Below are 26,006 nucleotides of genomic sequence, written 5' to 3'. Positions count from 1 at the left end.
CCATGGAGAAAAAAAAAATATTTCGGCGAAGTGTTTGCGAAAAGTATTCAGAATGTCTGGCTCACGCCTTGTGCCGAGGAAAGTACTCGTTTTCCTGTCTTTAATGCTTTTTTCTCTTATTACAATCAGTCAAGTAATAGGGAAAATGTTACTAGAATAGAGCGATCTTCCCAATGTGTACGATACCAAGATTTCACGTGGGCTGGCCACCCTGTGAATAGGCGTCAATATTTTTTAACTGTAACAAATATAAACAACTAGTGATTTCAATTTTGTCCCTTGAGAATAAACATTCGAGCACTAAAATGGCAGAGTATAGAGTTACTGGGTTTTCGTTCAAATAAAAAGCGGAGTCGTGCAAGCACAGCTACAGACCAAGTTTTGTGAATATCCAATGAGCAGACTTTAACCACTCGGCCACGGAGGACCACCAGTCGCAAAGAAGTTTGTATGCACCGTGATGAAGGGTAACTGAATCAGTCTACGATCCAGTATCCTACACGTTATAAATAAAACCAATCATGTCAACATTTTAGTTCAATGAATAACAACAAATTAAGGCATTTTATAATCATACGATTTAATTCCCTTTCTTGAATCACAAACAAAACAGCAAATAAAGTTGGAAAGAAATAACAGACTACCACACTATACCTCGTATACAGATATATATATAATATACTATTAAAAGTATAAATAACTTCAAATATACAGATTATCACTGTGTTGTAAAGAAAGGAAAAAAAATAAACATGAAATTTCTGATTATGACCTTTTTACAAGCTCAGTGTTCAGATACTGTGCAGTTTTCTTTCATTAGGGAGTCAGTTGGAGCCAATATCCTGACTAGTTATCAGTGTTGCCCATATTTGAAAAAATTAAAAAGTTTCTGACCTGGTTTGGAAAATAAGATGTTAAAATACTGATGCTGCTTGCTGAACCATCCCTCCCTCTTTTTTATAGCTCACCCTGAACAAATTAGGTGAGCTGATAAATTAATATACTATAACTTTACAGATACTTTTAAGAAAAAGGCTGATTAACAAGAAATGTCTATGGAATGGTTGTTCACGACAGTGATGGCATAAGTAAACCCTTTTTTAAAGTTTGATTTTGTTAAGAGAGATGAAAATATTTTACTCTATAATTATGATTATGCACAATGTTGAACTCTTAAGGTCATTATGTTAAATCATTCATCAGACAAAACAAAATAATAAAAGGCAAAAAAAAAATCACTCAACACAAAAGAACATAAAACACATACATAATGTACAGTCTAAAAATGAAGTGTTAACAAAGATGTGTGGAGCTAATAATTTAAATAACTGACTGCTTACAACAAAAATTTTGATGTTGGTTGTCCTTCAGTCAGTAATAAGAAGTTCTGACAGGTCTGACTTGACCAGGTCTGACTTGACCGGCCATCCCTAAAAATATACATCACACATTAATTTGAAAACATATTGCAACATTTATAAAAAAACAACATCAACTGCAGTTTTGTTTGCAGTGTATGGTAAAGTGGATCTTCTGACATGGTTTGACTTGTTTGTCAATTAAACAAACTTGTATATTCTGCAATAAACAACAGCTGACATGAGGAATGCTGAGAGAACACTATGACATCAAATGCCACAAGATGCCCCATCCATTACTACTTGGAAAAATAAAGTTCATCATAATTTTATCTTAACATTTTCAGTGAGCATGTTACAATGAAAATAAACCAGGCCTTATAATTGTGGTTTACAGTCTGATTTACCATGGTTCAGTGTTCAGATTCGCAGAAACGGGACAACAAAGGTCGTAAACAAAGGAAGGCTTTAGTTACTTGATAAACAAAGTTCCTTCTATTCTACATATACTTTTACTGCTTTAATAACACAGTAGTAAGTTTTTTTTATATTTACACACAACTACAGACAAACAGAGGAAGAGCCAACCTTCTAGTGTTTGCAATAATTTGTAGCCCAACCCTTCTGCTTTTGACAATATTAATTGTAATACTTGCTGCTACTTATTTACAATTATGTAATTTATATTTAGCCGTGCCATGAGAAAACCAACATAGTGGGTTTGCGACCAGCATGGATCCAGACCAGCCTGCGCATCCGCGCAGTCTGGTCAGGATCCATGCTGTTCGCTTTCAGAGCCTATAGCAATTAGAGAAACTGTTAGCGAACAGCATGGATCCTGACCAGACTGCGCGGATGCGCAGGCTGGTCTGGATCCATGCTGGTCGCAAACCCACTATGTTGGTTTTCTCATGGCACGGCTCATTTAAGGTTGCATGTTATGTAAATATTTATTTTGTATCCACATGTGTTATGACAATGTAATAAAATATGATAAATCTGTTAACAGATACTACCTGAAACTCAGTTTGTTTTCTTCTTTTCCTACACATTCAATAAAAAATAATTAACATTTAATTCCTTTTTTTTTTGAAAAAATTGACATATATTTTGAGATTTACCCTATTCTAAGAAATACTAGTAGATCTGGACATGATGACACATTTACAAACTTTCTGGAATGTTACATGAATTTGGTAATATCCCTGCAATATGTACAAATAAGGAACAAAGACAAAACTTTTGCACAAAGCAAGTAAAACATTCAAAATTAAATGAGAGAAAAAAATAAATTGCTTCCAATATCTTATGTTCAAAATCAAAGTGAAGAAATAACATTTTTATCATTTTCTCTCAATCAATGGGGCATACACAAGATACAAATGTAACACAAATACAGGTGAACGAAGGAGTGATGCGATATGAAATAAATTTGTAAGATATCAATTTAAATATATTATTGCAAATTACAACAAAACACTTTTTCCTAAGTTGATAACAAAAAAATCTTAAATCAAACTGACCACAATGTGAACCAAAGGGGTGAGTACTCTTGTAGGGAACTCATAAAATTAAAGAATATTATACGGAAAGAAAGCCAGGTTTTTTCGAGGTGTGAACTCATTATCAACAACCAATTTACAGAATGAACTTGTTTTTAATCACGCTTAATGCCACTAATAACAATAATATCCAAGTTTTCTGAAGAAAAAAAAGCATAAAATGCAAATTCTCCTTTTGAAATGCAGGAAACATACTACTTTATAAACCCAAACATACATATTTCTATGAACTATTATCATTCCTACTTTTCCTTTCTGCAAACTGAAACTCTGTGAGTATTATGGTCACATATTTCACCAAAAGACAACAAGCATACTGGTATATATCATGACAGCATTCACTGACTAACAAAATCTTCACAGGATTTAGACCAATATAAATATATGTATCCCATACAAAATTGCCTTACCCTCATTCTAATGTTAAAGAAATAAAAACACATAAATTAAAGCCAATTAAAGTTATGTTATACTATACAACTGAATATATAGTGAGCAAATACCATAGACGAACATCATTATCTAAATTGTTAATAAAATACAAGGAAAAAAACTTTATAACCATTGAAACCCAAAACTTTCTTGGTAAAAAAAAAGAAACGATGGCAAATGTAACTTTACCACTGTTTCTATGAAAATTGACTTAATACTTCTTTGCATAAATTACCCAACAAATTGTCAAGTTGAAGTAGATTCCACTAAATTATGATAATAGCTCTACATACATAATTAATTCATATACTTTGCATATATCTATAATTCTATTCATCAAATATTTTAGTGAAAAATGGGTGAAGTACATCTTTTTAATACTATCAGTTATTGCAAAGAAAAGAACAAACTATTTTGGGTCTTCAGAACTTTGTTAATGTTTAAAGGCAAGAGGCTCCATTTATTGTCATGGATGACATAATGCTAATGAAAGTTCTGAACTTTCACATCAATGAGAACACAAAATTAAAAGATTGGTGGAAAAAACATGGAAAAACTGTGCTCTGTAGAATGGTTGAATTGCCATCTAAATATATCAAATAAATTTTACTGTGACAATTTGTAGCATGAAATGGTGTACACGCCATATGACATACAGTGAAACACAACTCCAGCAATCCATATGGTCCCACATTTGAGCCGTGCCATGAGAAAACCAAAGTAGTGGGTTTGCGACCAGCATGGATCCAGACCAGCCTGCGCATCCACGCAGTCTGGTCAGGATCCATGCTGTTCTGGCTGGTCTGGATCTATGCTGGTCGCAAAGCCATTATGTTGGTTTTCTTGTGACGCGGCTCATTTCATGTTTAAATCATTCAAAACCCTGGGTAACTCAAATATTTTACTCTTCTCCGTGTGACTTAAAGCAATTATGTTTGACTACAGTCAAAACTGCTAAATAACTTATAACCATTTTTATTGTAAATCAAAACAAACAACAGGTAAATAAACAAAAATATTCTTTTAGCATCATATTATCTCTTATCTGCTGCTTTTTCATCTAACAGAAAAGCTGCCAGAATTGCATATACCCCTATATAGATAAGTAAATATCTAATTTGCTCCTTTCAAAAATTTCCTTGCTCTAAAATTCCATGAAACTGGTTCGTTAATTTGAAGGTTGTGACAAGTAAAGGACATGTTGTTGTGAACCTTAAAATTAAAGAAACTTCTTTGAAGTATAAAATTCTAAACTGAACTCACTGTTGAATATACTTTAAGATTCATAAAAATCTAAATAATATTAAATTTTTGCTGCAAAATACTCATTTAGTTAATAAAGTTTGGAAAATAGTATCACTGACATTATTCTAAATAACGAAACTATTTTTTTTTAACAAACTCCACATTGTTGACTAAATAGTGAGGACAAATCTGTTTTGACTAACTGAAACATACAGACTTTCTTAACCTAGATCAAATGTAACACAGAGTTAAAGCTTCATACATACATGTAAATCTTCATCTGTGTCAGTTGTACCATCAAATTTGTTTAGTTAGAAATATTATGCAGATAACTTTGGTAAATACCACCCATAATATGGCCTATTCATTTATTCTGCATATTTTCTTTAGAAAAATGAAATATGAGTATCATGTCATGTGGTGTCATATTCAATGTAATTGTTTGATGACAAACTTTAATGTACCTGTTTTACTACCTTTATGCATACAACCTATGTTCGGCTTATAAGTGATAAGTGAATTATTAGAGATGCAGTCTTTCTATTATTTTTGTACCATTTTAAGGATACTGTTAAATAATTAAAATTTCTGCAGTATTAATTTTCATGGATTTCATGATTGCATCAATCCTTCAAATCAAATCCAAATAAACAAAACAAGAGCTGTCGGAGGACAGCAAGGCTCGACTATTCAACAGCCTTGTCAATTGAATGAATACAAGTTGAAAAAGGGGCATAATTTTGTAAAATGCAAAGTAGAGGTATTGAACCTCTGTACTGCATGTCATATCATGACAGCGAACAAGTGTGTGAAGTTTCAATCCTTTCCAATTTGTGGATACTGAGATACCAGCTTACATACAAAAACTTAACAAAAAAGTGCTAAGTCAAAGGGGCATAATTTTGTAAAAATGCCAAGTAGAGTTATGGGACCTTCACAGTGCATGTTAGATCATGACAGTGAACAAGTGTGTGAAGTTTCAATCCATTCCAATTAGTGGATACTGAGATATCAGATTACATACAAAAATTTAACCAAAAACTGCTAAGTCGAAAAAGGGGCATAATTTTGAAAAAAAAGAGAGTAGAGTTATGGGACTTGCTTAGTGCATGTCAAATCATGATAGTGAAGAAGTATGTGAAGTTTCAATCCATTCCCATTAGTAACTACTGAGATACCAGCTTACATACAAAACCTTAACCAAAAATTTCTAAGTCGAAAAAGGGGCATAATTTTGTAAAAAAGCAAAATAGAGTTATGGAACCTGTGCAATGTAGATCAGTTCATCACAGTGAATAAGTGTGTGAAGTTTCAATCCATTCCCACAAGTGGTTACTGAGATACCAGCTTACATACAAAACCTTAACCAAAATCGGGACGCGGACGCGGACGCAGACGCCGACGCCGACGCCGACGCATGGGCGAGTGCAATAGCTCACTATTCTATGAATAGTCGAGCTAAAAATGTTCTTAAAGTTTAAAGAATTTAATTTAATCCCAACAAACAAGTAAATTTCCCATTCATTTTATTTTCAAAAGTTGATATCCACGAATTCATATCCCCACGAAATTACCGTTTTGACCAAAACCACGAAACTTCTTGCCCATGAAATTAGATGATTTTACAGTAAGTGTTCATCCGTGTTTTGTGTATCATTCTGCAGCACATCATTCTGTATATATGACAGAACTTCAAGTATGCCATTGTTTGTCAATCTTTCTCTGAGTCTGTTGTATCATTTTGTAGCACATATATTACATTGGTATTTAAAAATTGATCCATGTCTGTTGTATCTTCTAACACATCTATTATATATCAGAAACTCTCTAGTTTTACATCGGTAGTAAATGTTCATCTGTGTTTGGTGTATCGCTCTCTCCTAACTGATCATCACCAATGCCTTTGTAAGTCCTTGGTTGTCTGGATTTACGAGATCTACACACTAAATCACAGCCATCCTGTAATTGAAAGATAGTATACACTGTTTTGTAGCTGTTGCTTGTAAGTTACGCAGAGACAATTATAACTTGTACGGTAACTTCCTCTTAGTTTGTGAAAGGGTGCAAAAGTGCAAGAAAAACTCAGCTATCACCCCCAACTTTAAATGCCTGTGGGAGCACTGGGGTAGGCACCTGGGTATAATAATCAACCCACCATAAGGCAGTTGGATGGCTTCCTCACATGAAAGAATTCTATACCCTAAGCAAGGTTTTGACCCTACACTGGTGAGGGGTATAGATTCAAAGCCAGTTACCTTACCCAGTCACCCACAACAGCCACAAGATGTTACCTACCTTATTTTTTCAAATGTTATTTCCACAGCTGACAAATGATATATCAAATGCTTTTTTTCTTCTGACAGTCAATTAAATGTTTGCTATGCCCACTTAAAAAGTGGTAGTGGAATTAATTAATCAAATTAATAGAATCTGAACTCCGAACTTATTTCAGAATGCGGCTCCCTAATCAGCACACACTGATACAGAGTGTGCTATGTGTGATTACGTACAGTGATTTTAAGGTTATCATACAATTCAAAGTTTTGATACGGCTGATCTTACTTTTGTAAACACATCTATTTGAAGCCAAAAACAGTCTTAAGTTCAGAAACTGTGAAAATGAGTCAGCCTATAAAAATGCAGAGCACATACTAGTAAATCAAACTGTCACAATTTTAAAGTATATTATAACTTCTCCCCTCATTTTACTGTTTAACCCTTACCCTGCTATATTTCTATAATGGACTGGTCCATCTTTCAATTTGGACAGTACCACTTATTATTCAAAGGGGTTTTCACTGAAAATTTACTGTAAGAATAGCAAACAGTGCAGACCATGATCAGACTACACGGATGTGCAGGCTGATCTTAGTCTGCACTGGTCGCAAAGGCAGAATCATCTGCCGCCAGCAGGCTCAGGATTAATTTATCAGTAATGTTACTGGTTATGGTCTTTTGAGGTAAAAGATTTAACATTGTTCCAAACAAAGGAAATATCTTGAAGTCTGTGTACTAATTCTGGTTCAGTTTCAAGCCCTGAAGACAACAGTTTATCATAGTTTTCAGAACACATTATATAAAATCTGTGAAAAGATCCTTTGTAAGCATAGAACGTAACCAAGCAACGTAATAGCTGGCTGGGTTTGTATGAGCCTTTACCATTCATCATCTAGAGTCAGGGAAGTTTTTGTTTTAAGCCCGTCTGAATTATCCATATGCACTCTGCTTCTTTGAATTGCCATTCGTCATGTTCTTTGGTTTTGAATATTAACAAACTGACACTATGACAAAGCATTGCATGCAAGTAAAGTATAAATCGAGACGATTTCAAACACATAATATTTCTTCTTATGTGGTATAATGTTATCATTTCAAATTGTATGACACAATATACTGTGTTGAACATGGGATACAATATTGATATAGACTATATGATGATTTAATCTTGTTTGAAAATGTCCAACAAATGTATAACTCATAGAACAATGTTACAATAAATAAAGTGAAATACTCTGCTGTTTGTTTTGTTGGGTTTTAGTGGCACAAACGCAGGTTATGTCTTATGGTGGCTTTCAAACTTAAGACATGTTGCTCTAGTCTACCTACAATATTTCTGGCATGGAGAGGTTTCAGGGTAAAACCATAGACCTTTTGTAAGCAAGCTGAATCACTTTGTCTCATGACAACTCTAGCAGATCTAGTTAGTTAGTTTTTTCGGTTTAACGCCATTTTTTCAACAGTAACGACGGGCATTTAACCTAACCTGTGTTCCTAGATTCTGTACCAGTATAAACCTGTTCTCAGCAAGTAACTTCCAACTTTCCACAAGCATGAATCAAAGGTGGAGGACGTATGACTTCAGACACAACTGCTATTATCAAATCGTCATGGAGAACCTACCACCCAAGAATCGAATACACGACCCTGTGATCCATAAATCTAAGCAGGGCTCTAACCCTCAGAGATGAGAGACAAGTGATTCAAGATGAGACATTTAACAGTGTAACAATACAGATGGTACATATTGGCTGGATTATCCATTAAGCACTATACAAATTATACATGTTGTACTGAAAGAGACAAAAAGAAACACGTAAAGTCCAAGTTGAAAAATACATACTGCTTCAAGATTTCCAAAGTCTTCCCAGAAACTGAGGTTAGGAATTTGTTCCATGCCTTTAGCATGCATGACAAATCTGTTATACAGACAGCCTGCCAACAAGTACACTGCTGCTACACAGAAAAACCTGAAACAAGCAAATTCGATGAATTGGTATCCCCCGCCGAAAGGGTTAACTTTGTGGTGAGGAATGGCAAAAAAATATATCCGGCAAAAAGTTAAGGATGTTAATAAGAAGCAAATAATTTCATTAGTCAAAATCAATTTAACAGAAAACAAATGTTTAATTAAAGAGTACATAATAAATGTATGATTCTTTGATCCTGACTAAAGAATTTATTTTGAATGAGATATGCTTACTGTAATAAGCTTAGCTTTTAAAATTAAATGCAGTTAATTGAAATGTGATCTGAAAATTTAACTGGAACGAAATATTGTCTTTGAGTGGTTTGGCACCAGGTGTTGCTGTTTAACATGTACATTGAACTTAAAAGAACAGATGTCCTTAAGAGAACACAATCAAGTAAGATATCTTGAACATGGCTGAGGGCAAGGTTTGTGCAGTCACAACTTAACATGTTGAAGGTTTGAACATTTTCTTAAAAAAAAAAGGAATGGAAATATATATCTATATATATAGATATATGTATATATTTATTTTTTAGGGGGTGGGGCTGTGTGGGAATGGGTGAGGAAACAAAATTTGACATGTTGATTATAAATATTGATGGAAAATTAAAAATGAAAAAAAAAAAAAAAAAAAAAAAAAAAAAAAAAAAAAAGGGGGGGGGGGGGGGGGGGGGGGGGGGGGGGGGGCAGAGGATGCAAGATCAGTGGTGGGCATGACTGGGTGGAGGACCAAGGCGGGGGAATGGTTCAAGTTGCATGTTGATAAATATTCATGGAAGGTTTGAAAAAAATCTAAAATAAGGAATGAAGGAATGATAAAAAAAATATTTTTTGTGACATAGGCAAGTGGGTGACCAGGTGTGGGTGCGCAACTTCACATGTTTATAATAAATGCTCATAGAAAAGAATGCAAGAAATTTAATGAAATTCTGCCAAATGGTAAGTTTGTTATGTACAAATATGTGGATTTTTAGACAATTAAAGGGCAATAACTCTGAAATTACAAAAGAAATCCATATTAAATTGTGTGTGCACAACCACATTATAGTGCTCTAAATTCTGTTTAAGTTTCATAGGAGGGTCAATTGATCAAGTTATGATAGAGTGCCAATCTAGATCTTGGTACACATATTCACATGAATTCTAACATAACTCGTTCATGGGAAGGACTGAAGAAACTTGATGCCTATCAATGTGAAAATGTATATGAAGTTTGTTTGAAAAATCTAAAATAATGATGGATTTTTTTTTTGAATACAATTAAGAGGGAAGGTAATCGGTTATTACAAATAGGAGGAATCCAAACGAATTGTGTGTACACAACCGCATTATGATGATCTAAATTCTGTTTAAGTTTCATAGTTCTAGGTCAAATATATCAAAAGTTATGATGCAGAAATTGCCATATTTATAGTACCCTATATAGTTAACACTAGAAACTTCTAAGGGCCATAACTCTGGTGTTACTAGGGCAATCTGACTGAAACTTGACGGGCCGCAAAAACTCATAGTGGTGAACATGTATATGAAGTTTTATATAAATATTCCCAACCATTTCCTAGATATGGCTCCGGACGGACGGACGGACAACGCCAAAACTATATCCCACCGACTTTTGTCGGGGGATAATAACAATATAACGGAAAATTGGTCATTAGATGTTTAACTTAATAATACAACATTTCATACACTTTTTTTAACTTTTCATAAAATAACTTCTTCAGTAATAAATGAATCACTTGTATGAATTGATGGAACAATGCTCAGCATATTCCAATGCACAGCATAAATAGTTACCAACATAAATAATTGCATATAATCTAGAAATAGTTTCACTGTGAGATATTTTTAGCAGCAATCTTGAAGTATATTATGGTATACATCATCTCTGTAATGGTCACATGACCCAGCTGCAGTGAGCTTCAGGGTGTGCTTCATATAAATGCTTAGTAAATCAACCATAAAGAAGTAACAGATGAGCAGTACAACATATTTTAGCCAGGAAATAAATCTGGATAAAAATTTATGTACTTTATGTTTAAATGATAGCAAAATCGTAAATTTAAATACCATTCCTTGAGCAAAATACGCAAAAAAATATGTCCTGTGCAAACAAAATTATTTCACAGTATTTTAATTATGAAGTAAGTTCTTAGTTTTGTTGGGTTTAACGTTCCACTGTCACAATTTAGGCAGGCATCTGGGTAGAACCACTGATCTTTCATAAGCCAGCTTGATGGCTTCCTCACATGAAGAATTCAATGCCCACATCGGTGAGGCGCAAGTGACTGGAAGTCAGCAACCTTAACCATTTGGCCACGGAGGCCACCAAGTTCTTAGTAATGATGCAGTGTTTGTAAAATAAGTTTGTCTTGTTTTAGTCATGCAACCACAATTTAGGCTATACGAGTTTACAGCTTTTAGTGGTAGTGTGGGACCCCAGGCACCCCTGCTGGCATTAATTCAGGCACCTGCAGGTAGAACCACTAACCTCCCATACACCAGCTGGATTGCTTCTTAATATTAAGGACTTCTACACTCCAAGTGGGGCCTGAAACTTAAGGAGAAATGGGCAAGTGATTTAGTGAGTGACCTTTACTACTTGGTTATGGGGGTTCCTATAAAATAAATGTGCTGCTGTAGAAATTCACTATTTCTAGATAAATGAACCTAAGAAAACAAGTTTCAGCTTTACTAGTTACCTATCGATTAACCTTTACCTTGATAAATTTCTAAAATGGACTGGTCTATCATTCAGTTTGGGCAGTACCATGGTCCATTTATTATTCAAAGGTGTGTTCACAGAAAATTTAATGGCTGAATGGCAAACAGTGCAGACCATGATCAGCCTGCATGGATGTACAGGCTGATCTTGGTCTGCACTGGTTGCAAAGGCAGAAACACTTGCCACCAGCAGGCTAAAGGTTAATGTCAATATTAAAATATCAAAGTAAATATGTTATGATGTTTCTTTTTTATTTTATGGTCTGGACTTCTTTCACTTAATAATTTCAGACAACTTAAGTGATGAACTGTAAATGATATATTGATGTTTCCTTTTTCCATTTTCTACTGATTCATGTGATGGGCAAGTTGCCAGCATTTGGGTAAAGAAGGTGGAGAAGGTGCCAGTACTTGGGTGAAGAAGCCGCAAGTATTAGGGTGGAGAAGATGCCAGTACTAGGTTGGAGAAAGTGCCAGTATCAGGGTGTAGAAGTTGCCATTTTCGGGTGTGGAAGTTACAAGTTCTGGGCTGGAGAAGTTGCTAATACTAAGGTGGTGAAGTTGCCAGTATTAAAGTGGGGTAGTTGTCAGTACTGGGGTGAAGAATTTGCAAATTTTGGGGCAGGAGGGCTAGTTAATACTTCTTACAGAGCAAAGAACATTGGTGACATGTCTCGACAATTATGCTGGCTGACTAACTGTGGTATCAAATACAACAAGAACAAATCGCCCTCTTAAAGCAAAAAGGTACCATAACCCTCTTTATTTACCAGCACATAGTACCTTTTTGCTTTAAGGTTAAGGGTAAATGGGACAGTTGCCTATATGTATATAGGGCCAAAAACTTCCCTACGGGCAGAATATCTTTAAATTTTATGTAATGACTGAGAATCAAGTTTAAAACAGAAATATGTATTAAAAGTCATAGGTACCCAGGCCTGATCATGAATTATCTGCCCTTGAAAGTAGATTTTTTTTCAGTATTTTCCGACTTTCAAGGGCAGATAATTCATGATCAAGCCTGGGTATCTATGCTTTATTAATACGTATTTCCATTTGAAACGTCTCAGTCAGTACACAAAGTTTAAAGAAATTCTGCCCATAGAAAAAATTTTGGCCCTATATATGCCCTTTTCTCGTTATTCTGAGCCCCTAAGCTGGTTTTTCAGTGCTGGTCAGGAATAGATTTAAGTTTCAAAAGAGTTTTTGCTATAGTTTGATACTCCAACATCTTAACTTATAAAATCCCCATGAAGAAAAATTCTAAGGATTTTTGTAAATGAATAATCCAGGCTTTCACATGATGACCCTAACCCTCTGAAACAGCCAAATTCTTTCTCGTTAAAACCGAGACTTGCAATCATTTGTACAAGCTCTGAAAAAATAAGGCTTTTTTGAAAAAGTTCTTTGTTAAAATTAAGAACAGATATATTATTGTGTTAGCGGACAAAAAAGTTTTAAAATAAGTGCTTTCTGTTTTTATATATTACCCCAATGATTTTAGATAAGCAAATTTTGTGCCAAAATTTTCTGTTGTGTATATTTCTATTTGAATGCAAGTAATTCTATTTTCTTTTTATTTTTGTTTAACTGTCATATGATTTGCTACAACATACATAAAATTTAGAAACAGGAAATAGCTGCAAGTGCAAATTTTCCAAAGGCTCGGATCAATGAGAAGGCTTGAAATTACGAGAAAGATGCATACATATAGGCAACTGTCCCATTTATCCTTAAGAAATATGAAAAGAAATTACTGTAATTAATACTCACACAATCAGCAAGATGGAGCCAACACTTAGTCCCACTGTGATCAAAGGTTGTTTCTTGCACACAGCAGCAGTGTTGATTTCAAACAGGTAATAACAGGCATCTGTTTTATTATTCTGCTCCTCTAACACAGTAGCTACCTCCTGTTCAAACAGACAACAGCATTGTATGGGAGTCTTTTTTCCCCCTTTTTTGCAAGTCAACTGATTTTATATAATGGCTTACGAACTTGGCTAATGCTGATAAACAAAGTCAAGGGGTCACCCTGCCATGCCATATGAGGCATTTGCTACAATTTCATGAATATAACTGAAACATTTTTCATGTGACTGTTGTATCATTTTCTTAAGGAATATTTCTGATTATGTTGCTATGCATTTAAAAGTTGCTCAAAATGTTTTGTAAAAGGCCAATGAGACCGCTTAACAAGTGTACCATGTTCCAAAGCTTTTCTTAGATATTGATTACTGGTACAGTCTTCAAGAAAAAAGAACCTAAACATGCTCTTTGTAAAGGCCCGTGACGAAAATGCAAATTCAAAAGGTTCATTTTGTGGTAAAATAAGGCTTACATCAGGAGCTGACATATCGCAGATAAACATAATTCTGGCACGTCTTTGTTCTGGTGTATTCCCATCTTCACCTCGACAGTGTGATCCGTATGTATCTCCTTTGTTATACTCTAGAATCACCCAATCAGCTTTAAATGAAAAAATCAGCATGTTTACAGTACTAACTTCATAATACAAAAGTAGTTCATTAATAACAAGAGCTGTCGGAAGACTATTCAATAGCCTTGCAAAGTAAATGAATACAAGTCGAAAAAGGGACATAATTTTGTAACAAGAGGGTTATGAGGACCCTGAATCGCTCACCTGAGTAATATGAGCCACATGTTTAAAATGGCACACTGATGCTAAAACATTTCAAAGTAGGTCAGTAGGTCATATTCATGGTGACTGAAAGCCAGTTGAGTTTTAAAATCGATGTGTACAAAATTGTACATGACATCCAAATTTCAAGGCTGTACCTTAAAAAACAAGAAAGTAGGTCAGTAGGTCAAGGTCACATTCAGGTGACCCCTAATCACATGGGTCATCAGGTAATTATAATTAAATAGTCTAGGAAATATGATCTGATCATTTTTGAAGTATTTATTCCTATATAACTCATATAACAAGTGACCCCCATGGTGGGGCCTCTTTTCACCCCAGGGAAATAATTTGTTAGACATTACAATGCTACATACCAGATATCAAAGGCCTAGGCCTTGAACTTTCAGACAAGAAGATTTTTTTTTCTCTATATAAGTCTATGTTAAATATGGGACCCCCTTGGGGCTGGGCCTCTTTTCACCCCAGGGGCATAATTTGAACAATTTTGGTTGAGGACCACAAGGCAATGCAATATACCAAATATCAAAAGCATAGGCCTTGCAGTTTCAGGCAAGAAGATTTTTAAAAGTTGTTTCCTATATGTCTATGTAAAACTTGACACCCCCCAGAGCAGGGCCTCTTTTCACCCCAGGGTTATAATTTGAACAATTTTGGTAGAGGACCTCAAGGCAATGCTAAATACCAAACATCAAAGGCCTGGGTCTTGTGGTTTTAAACAAGAAGATTTTTTAAGTTTTTTCCTATATAAGTCTATGTAAAAACTGAGCCCCCGGCCGGGCCTCTTTTCATCCCTGGGCCATAATTTGAACAATCTTTATGGAGGACCATTAGATGATGTCACATGCCAAATATCAAGGCTCTAGGCCTTGCGGTTTTGGACAAGAAGATTTTTTAAAGTTTTTCCTTTCGGTTGCCATTGCAACCAGAGTTCTGCATGGAATTCAATTCTTTGAACAATTTTAAAAGGGGACCACCCAGGGATCATTCCTGTGAAGTTTGATGTAATTCTGTCCAGCGGTATTCAAGAAGATATTTTTTAGAAAATGTTGACGGACAGACGACTGACGACAGACGACTGACGACACACGACGCAAGACGGACATTGAGCGGTCACAAAAGCTCACCATGAGCCTTTGGCTCAAGTGAGCTAAAAATGCAAAACAGGTTTATAGAATCTGCACAATGCTTATCAGCTCATGACAGTGGACATTGGTGAAGTTTTAATCCTTTCCCATTAAGTGGATACTGTGATACCAGCTTTTGTAACAATTAAAGTAGAGTTATTGAACCTATGTACTGCATGTCATTATAATGACAGTGAACGAGTCTGTGAAGTTTCAATCCATTCCCGTTAGTGGATACTGAGATACCAGCTTACATATACAAATGTATACAGAAACTTAACCAAAAACTGCAAAGTTGAAAAAGGGGCATAATTTTGAAAAATGCAAAGTAGAGTTATGGGACCTGCACGGTGCATGTCAAACTATGACAGGGAACATGTGTGTGAAGTTTCAATCCATTCCCATCAGTGGTTACTGAGATACCAGCTAAATACGTATACAAAACCTTAACCAAAAATTTCTAAGCTGAAGAAGGGGCATATTTTTTTTTTAGTAAAAAAACAAAACAGAGTTATGGAACTGTGCAATGTGAGTAAGTTTATCACAGTAAATAAGTGTGTGAAGTTTCAATCCATTCCCACAAGTGGTTACTGAGATATCAGCTTACATACAACAAGAGCTGTCCGTAAGACAGCGCACTCCACTATTCGGCGATTTGACAGTAAACTGAATATATATGTCTCAATAAGAGACCTCTACTTAAAAAGGAAGATACACCAAGGGGCATAATTGGTTTAAACATATTTTATTTATAAGTCATTACATGAATAATATACAACAAATGTGTTAAGGGAATTGGACAGAAAGCTAATTAGCTTATGGTTGTCCATTCCCTAAGGGGCATAATTCTGTCAAGAACATAAACTAGTTATTGGGATTGTTACCACACATGCAGATGATGATGGTAAAAATATATTTTGAGTTTCAAGTCATTATCTTATATAGTATCAAAGTTATGTCCAGGAAACGAAGTTTGTCAAAAAATTTAAGTATGAAAGGGGCATAATTTGGTCAAAAATACAAATCAGAGTTAAGGGGATTGTTACCGCACATGCAGATGATAATGATAAAGATACATTTAAAGTTTCAAGTCTTTATCTTCTATTGTACTAAAGTTACATCCAGAAAGCAAAGATTCCCAAAAAACTAAGTATGAAAGGGGCATAATTCTGTCAAAAATACAATTAGAGTTATGGGGATTGTAACCACACATTATAAAGAAATATCTTTAATTTCAAGTCATTACCTTTTAAAGTACCAACGATATGTCTCTAAACAAAGCTTTCGAAAAAATTTAACATGAAAATAATTCCAAGTATAACAACCTTGTGACCTTGACCTTGAGTATAATGGGCCCAGCCCCTGCACATACTTTGTTTGTATACTGGACAATGTTTAATATGTGAACTTACAGTAAGATATAAGCAATAGTAACAAAGATGACAGAAAAACAAAGGTTGCCGAAAAACTTTAACCTTAAAAATAACCTAAGTATAACACCTTGGTGACCTTGACCTTGGGTATAATAGGCCCAGCTCCTGCATATACATTGTTTGTATGCTGGACAATGTTTATGTAAAGTTACAGTAAGATATAAGCAATAGTAACAAAGATATGACAGAAAAACAAAGGTTGCCGAAAAACTTTTACCAAGAAAGCTCACGCTGACGCCGGGGCAAGTAGAATAGCCCCCTATTCTCCAAATAGTGGAGCTAAAAACTTCAACAATTGGGATGCGGACGCCGACACACGGAGAGTCCAATAGCTCTACCTATTCTTTGAATAGTCAAGCTAAAAATCCAAGGCCCTGAGACCTAAAAGGGATACAAGTTTCATCGCCTCACCTAAAATTACTACATCATTACATGTAACCATTTTTCAGAGAAGACTTTAAACAGACAGTCTAGACTTGAATGATCCTGACATATTTCACAGCAACATCAAACACGACAAAATAATCCATAGCAACATAACAAACACGACAAAATAATCCATAGCAACATAACAAACACGACAAAATAATCCATAGCAACATAACAAACACGACAAAATAATCCATAGCAACATAACAAACATGACAAAATAATCCATAGCAACATAACAAACACGACAAAATAATCCATAGCAACATAACAAACATGACAAATGATTACAAATAAATTCAGACCAAGTACAGTAAAAATGTGATATCACACCAGTGCCAAATCACTCATGAAGAATATATAATTCAATAACAACAACAATGAACATGGTCATTAATAGTTAACTGCTTCAAACTAGACCTATGTTTCAACAAACTACATGTACGTCATCAGTGTAACTTACGCCCAGACATGATATCAGCAGATGAAATTCTGCCAACAATTTTTGTCTGCGATGGGTCTGTCTTGTTGACCTGTAAAACTCCTATATCTTTGTCTGTATCCTCAGTGTCAACTGCTGGAGAACATATTCCAATATCATACGAGTAATATTTATCTGTAGCTTTAAATCTGAAATGTAAATTAATCTGTATTTTTAATTGATTCATGATTAAAGTCATTATGGCATTTCATAGTTTTGATCCAAGTAAGTAGCAAGATATTTTAATGTACTGTGTTAGTATAAAGGTTATATATAGGTTGGCCATGTGTTTGTCACTCTAGGAACTGCACTGCTATATTTAACAAAAATTAGCAGTGACTGCCCACTAACCAACTCCCTAGGTATAAAGGAGGATTTTATGGAGTTCACACACAATTCATTTTCAAATTCATGACAAACATTTATGAACAAGTATTGCATACGGATTTCTTTGCATCTGCCTGCCTGCCTGCTCGCCTGTATGTCTGTCTGTGTTTGTATGTATTTTCACAAGACTTAGTGTTCAGTTGCAAAAGTTAAGTATTTCACTCAAGTTTCAATTCTCTTGTATGAAAAGATGTGCAGATACAGATCAAACAGGAATAGTACGTGCCAGCAAAATAGCCCGTAAATGATATGAGCCGCGCCCTGAGAACATAGTGGCTTTGCGACCAGCATGGATCCAGACCAGTCTGCGCATCCGCGCAGTCTGATCGGGATCCATGCTGTTCGTTAACAGTTTCTCTAATTGCAATAGGCTTTGAAAGCGAACACCATGAATCCTGACTAGACTGTGCAGATGCGCAGACTGGTCTGGATCCATGCTGGTCACAAAGCCACTATGCTGGTTTTCTCAGGGCGCGGCTCAATTATAACTTTCTGGTGATGTTTTATTACGAAGTGCTTTCCATTGATTGTCCTTGTCCATCAGCATGATCAGTCTAATTGTTCTTCATTAATCATATTGCTTAATCAAACACACAAACAAACAAATTTAAAACAAAGTCATTCTATACAGATTTGGTGCAATTATATAACTGAATTATATGCAGCAAACACTAGTTAATTCTTAATGAAATTCTACCAAATGCTTAGTTTGTTATCTACAAACATGTGGAGTTTTAAACAATTAAAGAACAATAACCCTGAAGTTACTAAAAGAGATCCTGAAGAAATTGAGTGTGCACTACCACATTATGGAGATCTTAATTTGATTAAAGTTTCATAGTTCTAGGACAAATATGTCACAAGTTATGAAGCAGAAATCACCATATTTAGGGCCTATATGGTTATCACTAGAAACTTCTAAGGGCCATAACTCTGGTGTTACTTAGGCAATCTGACTTAAACTTGACAGGCCGCGTTTCCCTATCATGGTGAACATGTATGTGAACTACAAAAATTTATTTAAATATTCCAAACCATTTGTTAGGTATGGCTCCGGACACATGGACGTACAGACTGAAAGACGACGCCAAAACTGTGCCCCTCCGCCTTTGGCGGGGAATAACAAATTAAGGACTGGTTTGTTTAATTAGCAGCATACAATCAGACAAGTAGAAGGTACAGTACTGTATATTGTCTGTTTTTAATTTGTTTGTAGCGATGATCAAAGAACTGAGCAATGCTTTGTTTTTTATCAAAAGCAAGAAAAAATTGACGAGTCCCTGCGATCATCTCCAAAAAACTGAGTAATTATGGGAAAGTTACTAAATAATGTGGATTCCTGTCAGTCCTATCATTTCGAAGTAGTCAAAAATTGTGTTTATTATAGGCAAATATCTGTTATGCCATGTTTACTGGCTCAATCGCCCAAACCCAGCACAAAGCAAAAACTCGATGGAAATGCCCAAGTGTCACCCCCTAAAAATCATTTACCAACTTGCAAGGAATTAAATCTTGAAAATTTTAATGTTTAGTACATGATTTGTACTTTTGTTAACTGCCACATTCTGACAGTGCATTAATATCATATAGCAATTAAACTTTATGTATTGAAATACAAGTTTTGGAAACAATTGCATTTGAGAAGTTTGGCGAAAGGCAGCTAGTGGCTACGATTACGGTACCATAATCCTAGCCTCCAATCCTAGGATTACAGAAGTCCCATATTCCTAGACAACCATATGAGGATATGCTAGGATAACAGAAGTATTTATGAGGCATCAAATATATGTTAGGACATGCATATTTACTTACATGTATTTCACTTAAAATATCAATTTTTCATGCCTGCCGTATGATTTCGAGAACTTTATCGATCCGCCATTTTGGGTTAGTATAATTTTAAACAATATATTAATGGTGGCGTGCGGAAATGTTATAGAATTATCTATGTTTCATATATATATATATATATATATATATATATGGGCATTTTTTTCAAAACTGTACAGAATTCTTACTAATGTATCATTCCCTGTTGTGTTCGTAGTAGCAACGGAAGTTGGTATTAATGCAGACTCTCCAATTCTGCGTATATGTACACGCATCAAGCCAACACAAATAGTCTTTAATAACATACGATATGGTTATAGTCAACCCGTAAAACAAAAAAAATATGGTGTTGCCTGTGATATGTTTTATTTGTATATGATCTATGTTAATTAGCAGTTAAATACACATTTATATTAAGACTTCAAGTGTATTTTAGTAGGTCTTTTCTTCTATATATGGAAGCATTAATAGATGCAAAATGGCAGATTGATAACATAATATATATATAATACAACAGGCATGAAAAATCGCTATTTTAAGTGAAATAAGTAGAGGTGCGCAGTATTACCAGTATACCGGTAACCGTGGTACCATCTTCCCGTGGTATGATACTGTGGTACCATTGGGGAATCTCGGTATTTTATCAACATTATCCCTACTTCTGTTTATTTTTAATTTACATTGTCTATGTAGCCTACCATAACAGCAAATGACACCATGCATGATTTTCCGATTTATATCTGTGGAATTCCCATGCTACTATTATTAGTTTCCAAAAGTAACCACCCAATGGTACAACTGAACATGCATGATCGACCGCGTGATTCCCAATCAAAACCTTCAAAAACCTCCGGATTATTCCATATAGATGGATAACGCCATGGGCGCACTTGTTTTTAAATAGATAGTTTAAAATATCCCGGTTTGTATTTGCATGTATTCGAAAAGAAATAGATAGTATGGAAAAAGTCGAGTCGAAATTTATTATTTTTTGTTTGAAAACAATTTGATGAAGCCTTCATACTGTTTGTAAACGTTACTGGTTTATCAAACGGGTGCACGAATCGAACTTCAAACAAGCACGACCTATATACATGTGACCCAGTGCTTCCTTAGAGACAATATGGCATTTTCCAACGAATACATGCTGGTAAAAAATACCAAAGGTCATTAATGTAACTAGTCATTTGTCAAGTTATTATTCAAGAGTATTCTAGTCAAGTAACTAGTCTTTGTTGTTGCTCATAACAAAGAACTAAAAATACACAGAATGGCAACTGGGGATAATCCCGTGTCATCTCGTGTTAGAGCGTTATCTTATTTTAAAGCGTTTGCCGACTTGATCAATCGTGATCAGATCAACAGACGCTTACTGAAGTATAAAACTGGCGGTACGCCCGGCGCGTAATAAACCGAATCAAGTCCTTTTTTCAAACGAAAACTGTTGATTTCTTAGACCTCCAATCATAAATTCATTCCTTCCCCGTGTAGAAAATACTAATAACATTAAAAAAGCACCATTATCATTATAAACAATCGATCCAAAAGTAACCTTATTTAAAAGCGTTTGCCAACTTGATCAATCGTTATCGACAGACGCTTACAACGAGATCTCACTCAGTTGTCACGGGATGTTGACGAGATTTGCTCTATATGCCTTTCAAGTTGCCGATCTATTTATTTTTATAGCTCTTTGCTCATAATAAATTAAGTCTTTCTGAGAGTTTTTCAATATTTTTATGACCACTACCATAGCTGTAAGTCTTACGATAAAAATGGTGGTATACCATGGTTTATACCGTGGTAATTAGGAAAAAAACGTGGTATACCGCGGTATTTTTTTCAAGGCGGTACCCAGCCCTAGAAATAAGTTACTTTACAACGTCATTTATGCATGTCCTTACATATATTTGATGCCTCTTAAATACTTCCGTAATCCTAACCTATCATCATATGGTTGTCTAGGAATACCAAACTTCTGTAATCCTAGAATCGGAGGCTAGGATTACGGTACCGCAATCGTAGCCACTGCCTAGTGGACCCGTAAGAATAGCCTCACAGGCTATTCCTACGGCTCTCCCGTAAGAATAGTGAAATAGCCCGCAATTGGCTATTCCTACGGCTCTACTGGTCCAGTGCCTAAATCCGGACGGTGCTTAATAATTCGGACACTTTTGAAAAACGCTTTACAATTATCAGTCAGGGGTGTAACTGTTTCAAGTTATCACATTTTATAACCCATTTGAGTTATTGCGTTTACTTTCATAACTTGTTTCAGTTATCATAAAATATTACAAAGCCCTCCTGTGCCAAATCCTTATTTTGAATGTGACTAATGCAATAATTTCCTGAATCCTTGGTCTTTTATCTTTCCAGCTATGCAGTAAATTTTTTTACGCAAGGCTGATAAAGTCTTACGCAAATGGTTTTAAAGCTATAAAACTCTTAACATCCCATTATGCTCATCAGGCCATGCTCAGACTAAAAGAGAATTTGATTAACCACAGTTTGCTACTAATTACACTTTGATGGTCAATTTGTGAGAACAGCAAAAAGGTTTTTTATGAATAACTTACCTGGGTTATCTATATTTTATAACTCATACAGGTTATAAAATGCTGGAAAAAGTAACTGAAATAGGTTACATAACTTAAAACAGTTACACCCCTGACGGATTATGACTTTTTACTGGAATGAACATGATCGAAGCAGACGAACGCTTTGATGACCAGTTGTCAACAACAGTGTGTGAATGTAAGTATTTCCAGAGAAAATTACCTTCAAATATCCACACCGCTAAAAGTAAAAATTGTGTGTCGTGGGGGATGACGTCATACAGCATAGGCCAGTTAAATTTGAGGTGCAGAGAGGTACTGATTTAATGAGAAAACAATTCTGCCTGTTTCAGAGGACTCTTTTTCTTAGTTGATCAAAACATGTTTTACAATTCTGTACTACCCTCAGTATTTATAAATTTTACCGATTTCTGTTGAATAATAATTAATTGACTCTCCGTTGATATGGTCTATAGAGAAGAAAGTGCCAGCATTTTGCAGACAAGGGAAACAATTCATAAGATAAAATCAGCGCGGCGTCATTATAGTGCATAGTTGCGTCAAAAAGTATAACGACAGCAACAGAATCTGCATGTGGGTGAGAAAAGTTGTAAACACTAATTTGCGCTAAGATAGATTTTATTGCGTATTATATTATTGTTATATTTGGCAGTCACACATTAAATTAGAAACTAGTCCACATGATCAAGTAATTAACACGTAATAATACTTCAATCGAACGGAGATGCCTGTATACATTTACAAGATTAAATCTGACTGCTTTGTTTCAAACAAAGTCGTGTTAATTGTTAGCTTTTGGTGCACAGATTCGTTGTATTTCATACCGGAATAGTGTCCGAATATTTAAGCACTCTGGAGGTCGATTTTGACAGCTTTTACTGGCCCACTTCGGATGACTTTTTCTATGGTAAAATCAACAATATACGACTTTCTTTTTTGCATAGAGATTTATAAAGAACCTAAAATTATACATGTGAAATGTGATGCAAGTTCAGTTTCAGAATGCAAAGTTATCGTCATAAAATCACCAAAAGTGTCCGGATTTAGGCACAGGACCAGTAAAGACAGTTTTGTATGTCCATTTTGAATTGCATTGTACTTAATTAATTCAGATGGTATATTTCCGAAGAAACTGTTTACTTTTCACTATCACATCGAGAGAACAGGAAGTGATATCGAATAATGAGGTCTAGGAAAGTGGTACATTTACAAATTATATGTAAATTTACAAATAATCTATAAATTTACAGATTTTTCTATCTGTAAATTTACTGATTGTGTGTATGAAAATTGATGAAATTACATTTATCCCCAAAACCGCAGCTTGAAATTAATTGGTTTATTTCAAAGAGTATTTATTGTATAGCTCTTTGTTTATTTACAGTATGTATAAATTAACATCATTTGTGAGTTTCAGCTATTTATATTGACTTTGAATTTTTGGCATTTTCAAAAAAATAAAAGTCAACAGAAATGACTGAAAGTTACAACTGACCTTTATTAATCCGTACCATATGTACGTAAGTAGGCCTAAATCAATTAATTTCAAGCTGCAGTTTTGAGTCCAAGTATGATTTTAGAAGTTTTCAAACATTTGATCTGTAAATTTATTGATCGAAAAATCTGTAAAATTATAGATCATCTGTAAATTTACAGATAATCTGTAAATATGCCACTTTCCAAGACCTGATAATGGAAAAGGCTGTTCGAAAATATACCAGTTGAATTAATTCAGTACAATGCAATACAAGATGGACTTACAAAACTGTCTTTAGAGCCGTAGGAATAGCCACCTGCGGGCTATTTCACTATTCTTACGGGAGAGCCATAGGAATAGCCTGTGAGGCTATTCTTACGGGACCGTAGGAATAGCCACTTCCTTGGCGAAAACAGTACCAGATATATCCAGTGTAACCATTTGTCAATTCTCACTTTCATTCCCAAACTTCTCCTTAAATTGCTGGGAGGGAGAAGTCACTTCTGCATAAATTCTGAACCTAGGTGATCTCTGCGACTGTCATATACACTGGTAACATAACACGGTACAAGTAAATTGATTACCGGACCCCTAGCGACTTTTATCCGAATACTATGCTACTGTAGACCTACCGTTTTCCCTTAAGAACTTCAAGCTGGGCTTCTCCCTTTTTGGCCTTTGAGTCGAGATGTTTAGAAAATGTGCATCCCTTCTGGTCAGCACCAAATACAAGCACTGTCAGAAAGGATAAAATGAGAAAAATGGAAAATGCTCGCATCATTCTTGTTCCGTGTTGTTTTTACGGTGAATCATACTATCATTGCAACGTGAAAATCAAAATTAGCTCTGTAATCCGGCACGAGTTTCGGACAACAGCAAAGTATTTTAATCGAATTTCTCTTTTATTATATCATTTGGAACGGTCTTGTATTTAACTACTGGTCTGATTTAGAATAAAAAGAGGACGTTTTATCGTATGGCCCTATTTTTCATCCCCGTTAGAACTGAGTGTGTGTAGCCTATACAAACTACATACATCATCGTTAGTCCAAATAATTGTACTCGAGAGTTGAATATCGTTATATTTTTTTGACTCAGTGTCGATATCCGCTCTAGGTAGACAACGTAAAATATCAAAATGTAAAACCGGTCTACCCGAGGTCTCATTATTTAGACTACCATCTTCGTCATCAACTTAAGTATATATCTATATTGCCTCACTCTTCAAGAGCATACTAGCAAATCTAGAGTATTATGTTACTGGAGCAAATTATTAAATACTAAAGATGATAAAATTTGTAAAATATTGTATAAAACTATTTTACATTTGCATAATAGCAATATACTTACTTCCCCTTGGATACCTTTTGTTAAGTCTAATCTTGACGAGCTTGGTTTGTCTGAATATTTTATTAACCAAAAGATTACTATAACTTGAGACATTTCAAATTACTGGTTAAGACTAGATTGCAAGATCGTTTTGTACAAAACTGGAATAACTCTGTTGATAACTCTTCTAAATGTCTTGTATATCGTATGTATAAAAAAGTACATTGTTTTGAAAAATATCTGGATATCTTGCCACATAATTTAGCAAAGACTCTTTGTAAATTTAGAACTATGAATCACTCTTTACCTATTGAGAAGGGAAGACATTATAACATTGAACGTTGTGAAAGAAAATGTACACTTTGTGACAAACATTCAACTGGGGACGAATTTCACTATCTGTTTGAATGTGACTTCTTCAGTGCCAGTAGAAAAAAGTCAGTGCCAAAGTACTATTTTAACCATCCTAGTTCATTCAAATTAGATGATCTTATGAATTGTAAAATTAAGTCAAAACTTATTAAACTGGCATTATTTTGTAAAACCATTTTGTCCAAGTTTAAATAATTTCATTCTCCATGTAAAATATATTGATTTCATAGTTGTATGCACATGTACGGTAACTCTTAGAAACAGTAAAATGACTTATAGATTTATTTTTTTAGATAACAATATGCTGCTTTGTTGTTTGTATACTTAGCATTG

At 34.9% G+C, this 26,006-nt stretch overlaps 1 protein-coding gene across 1 annotated transcript; it reads right to left on the bottom strand.

Moving 5' to 3' along the window:
* Positions 1-559: 559 nt before the first annotated feature.
* Positions 560-24,803, bottom strand: LOC123526485 (cation-dependent mannose-6-phosphate receptor-like). Its single transcript, XM_045305655.2, has 6 exons — positions 24,605-24,803; positions 17,685-17,851; positions 13,912-14,039; positions 13,344-13,483; positions 8,718-8,844; positions 560-6,556 (listed from the first exon to the last, which is right to left on the bottom strand). The coding sequence occupies exons 1-6, from the start codon at positions 24,751-24,753 to the stop codon at positions 6,431-6,433; spliced, it is 837 nt and encodes a 278-aa protein (XP_045161590.2). The 5' UTR covers positions 24,754-24,803; the 3' UTR covers positions 560-6,430.
* Between the last annotated feature and the right edge of the window lie 1,203 nt (positions 24,804-26,006).

The sequence above is a fragment of the Mercenaria mercenaria genome, chromosome 14 (genome assembly GCF_021730395.1).
Source record: "Mercenaria mercenaria strain notata chromosome 14, MADL_Memer_1, whole genome shotgun sequence".
NCBI classification, from domain to species: domain Eukaryota; kingdom Metazoa; phylum Mollusca; class Bivalvia; order Venerida; family Veneridae; genus Mercenaria; species Mercenaria mercenaria.
This window is presented reverse-complemented; position numbering and strand designations above follow the sequence as displayed.

Excerpts from the sequence above, each read along its gene's own strand:
- LOC123526485 (XM_045305655.2), bottom strand. The coding sequence starts at position 24,753 with ATGATGCGAGCATTTTCCATTTTTCTCATTTTATCCTTTCTGACAGTG. Across the intron at positions 13,484-13,911 it reads GCGATATGTCAGCTCCTGAT|GAGGTAGCTACTGTGTTAGA; the intron begins GTAAGCCTTATT and ends CTGTTTGAACAG. Across the intron at positions 6,557-8,717 it reads ACTTTGGAAATCTTGAAGCA|GATGGCTGTGATTTAGTGTG; the intron begins GTATGTATTTTT and ends TTTCAATTACAG.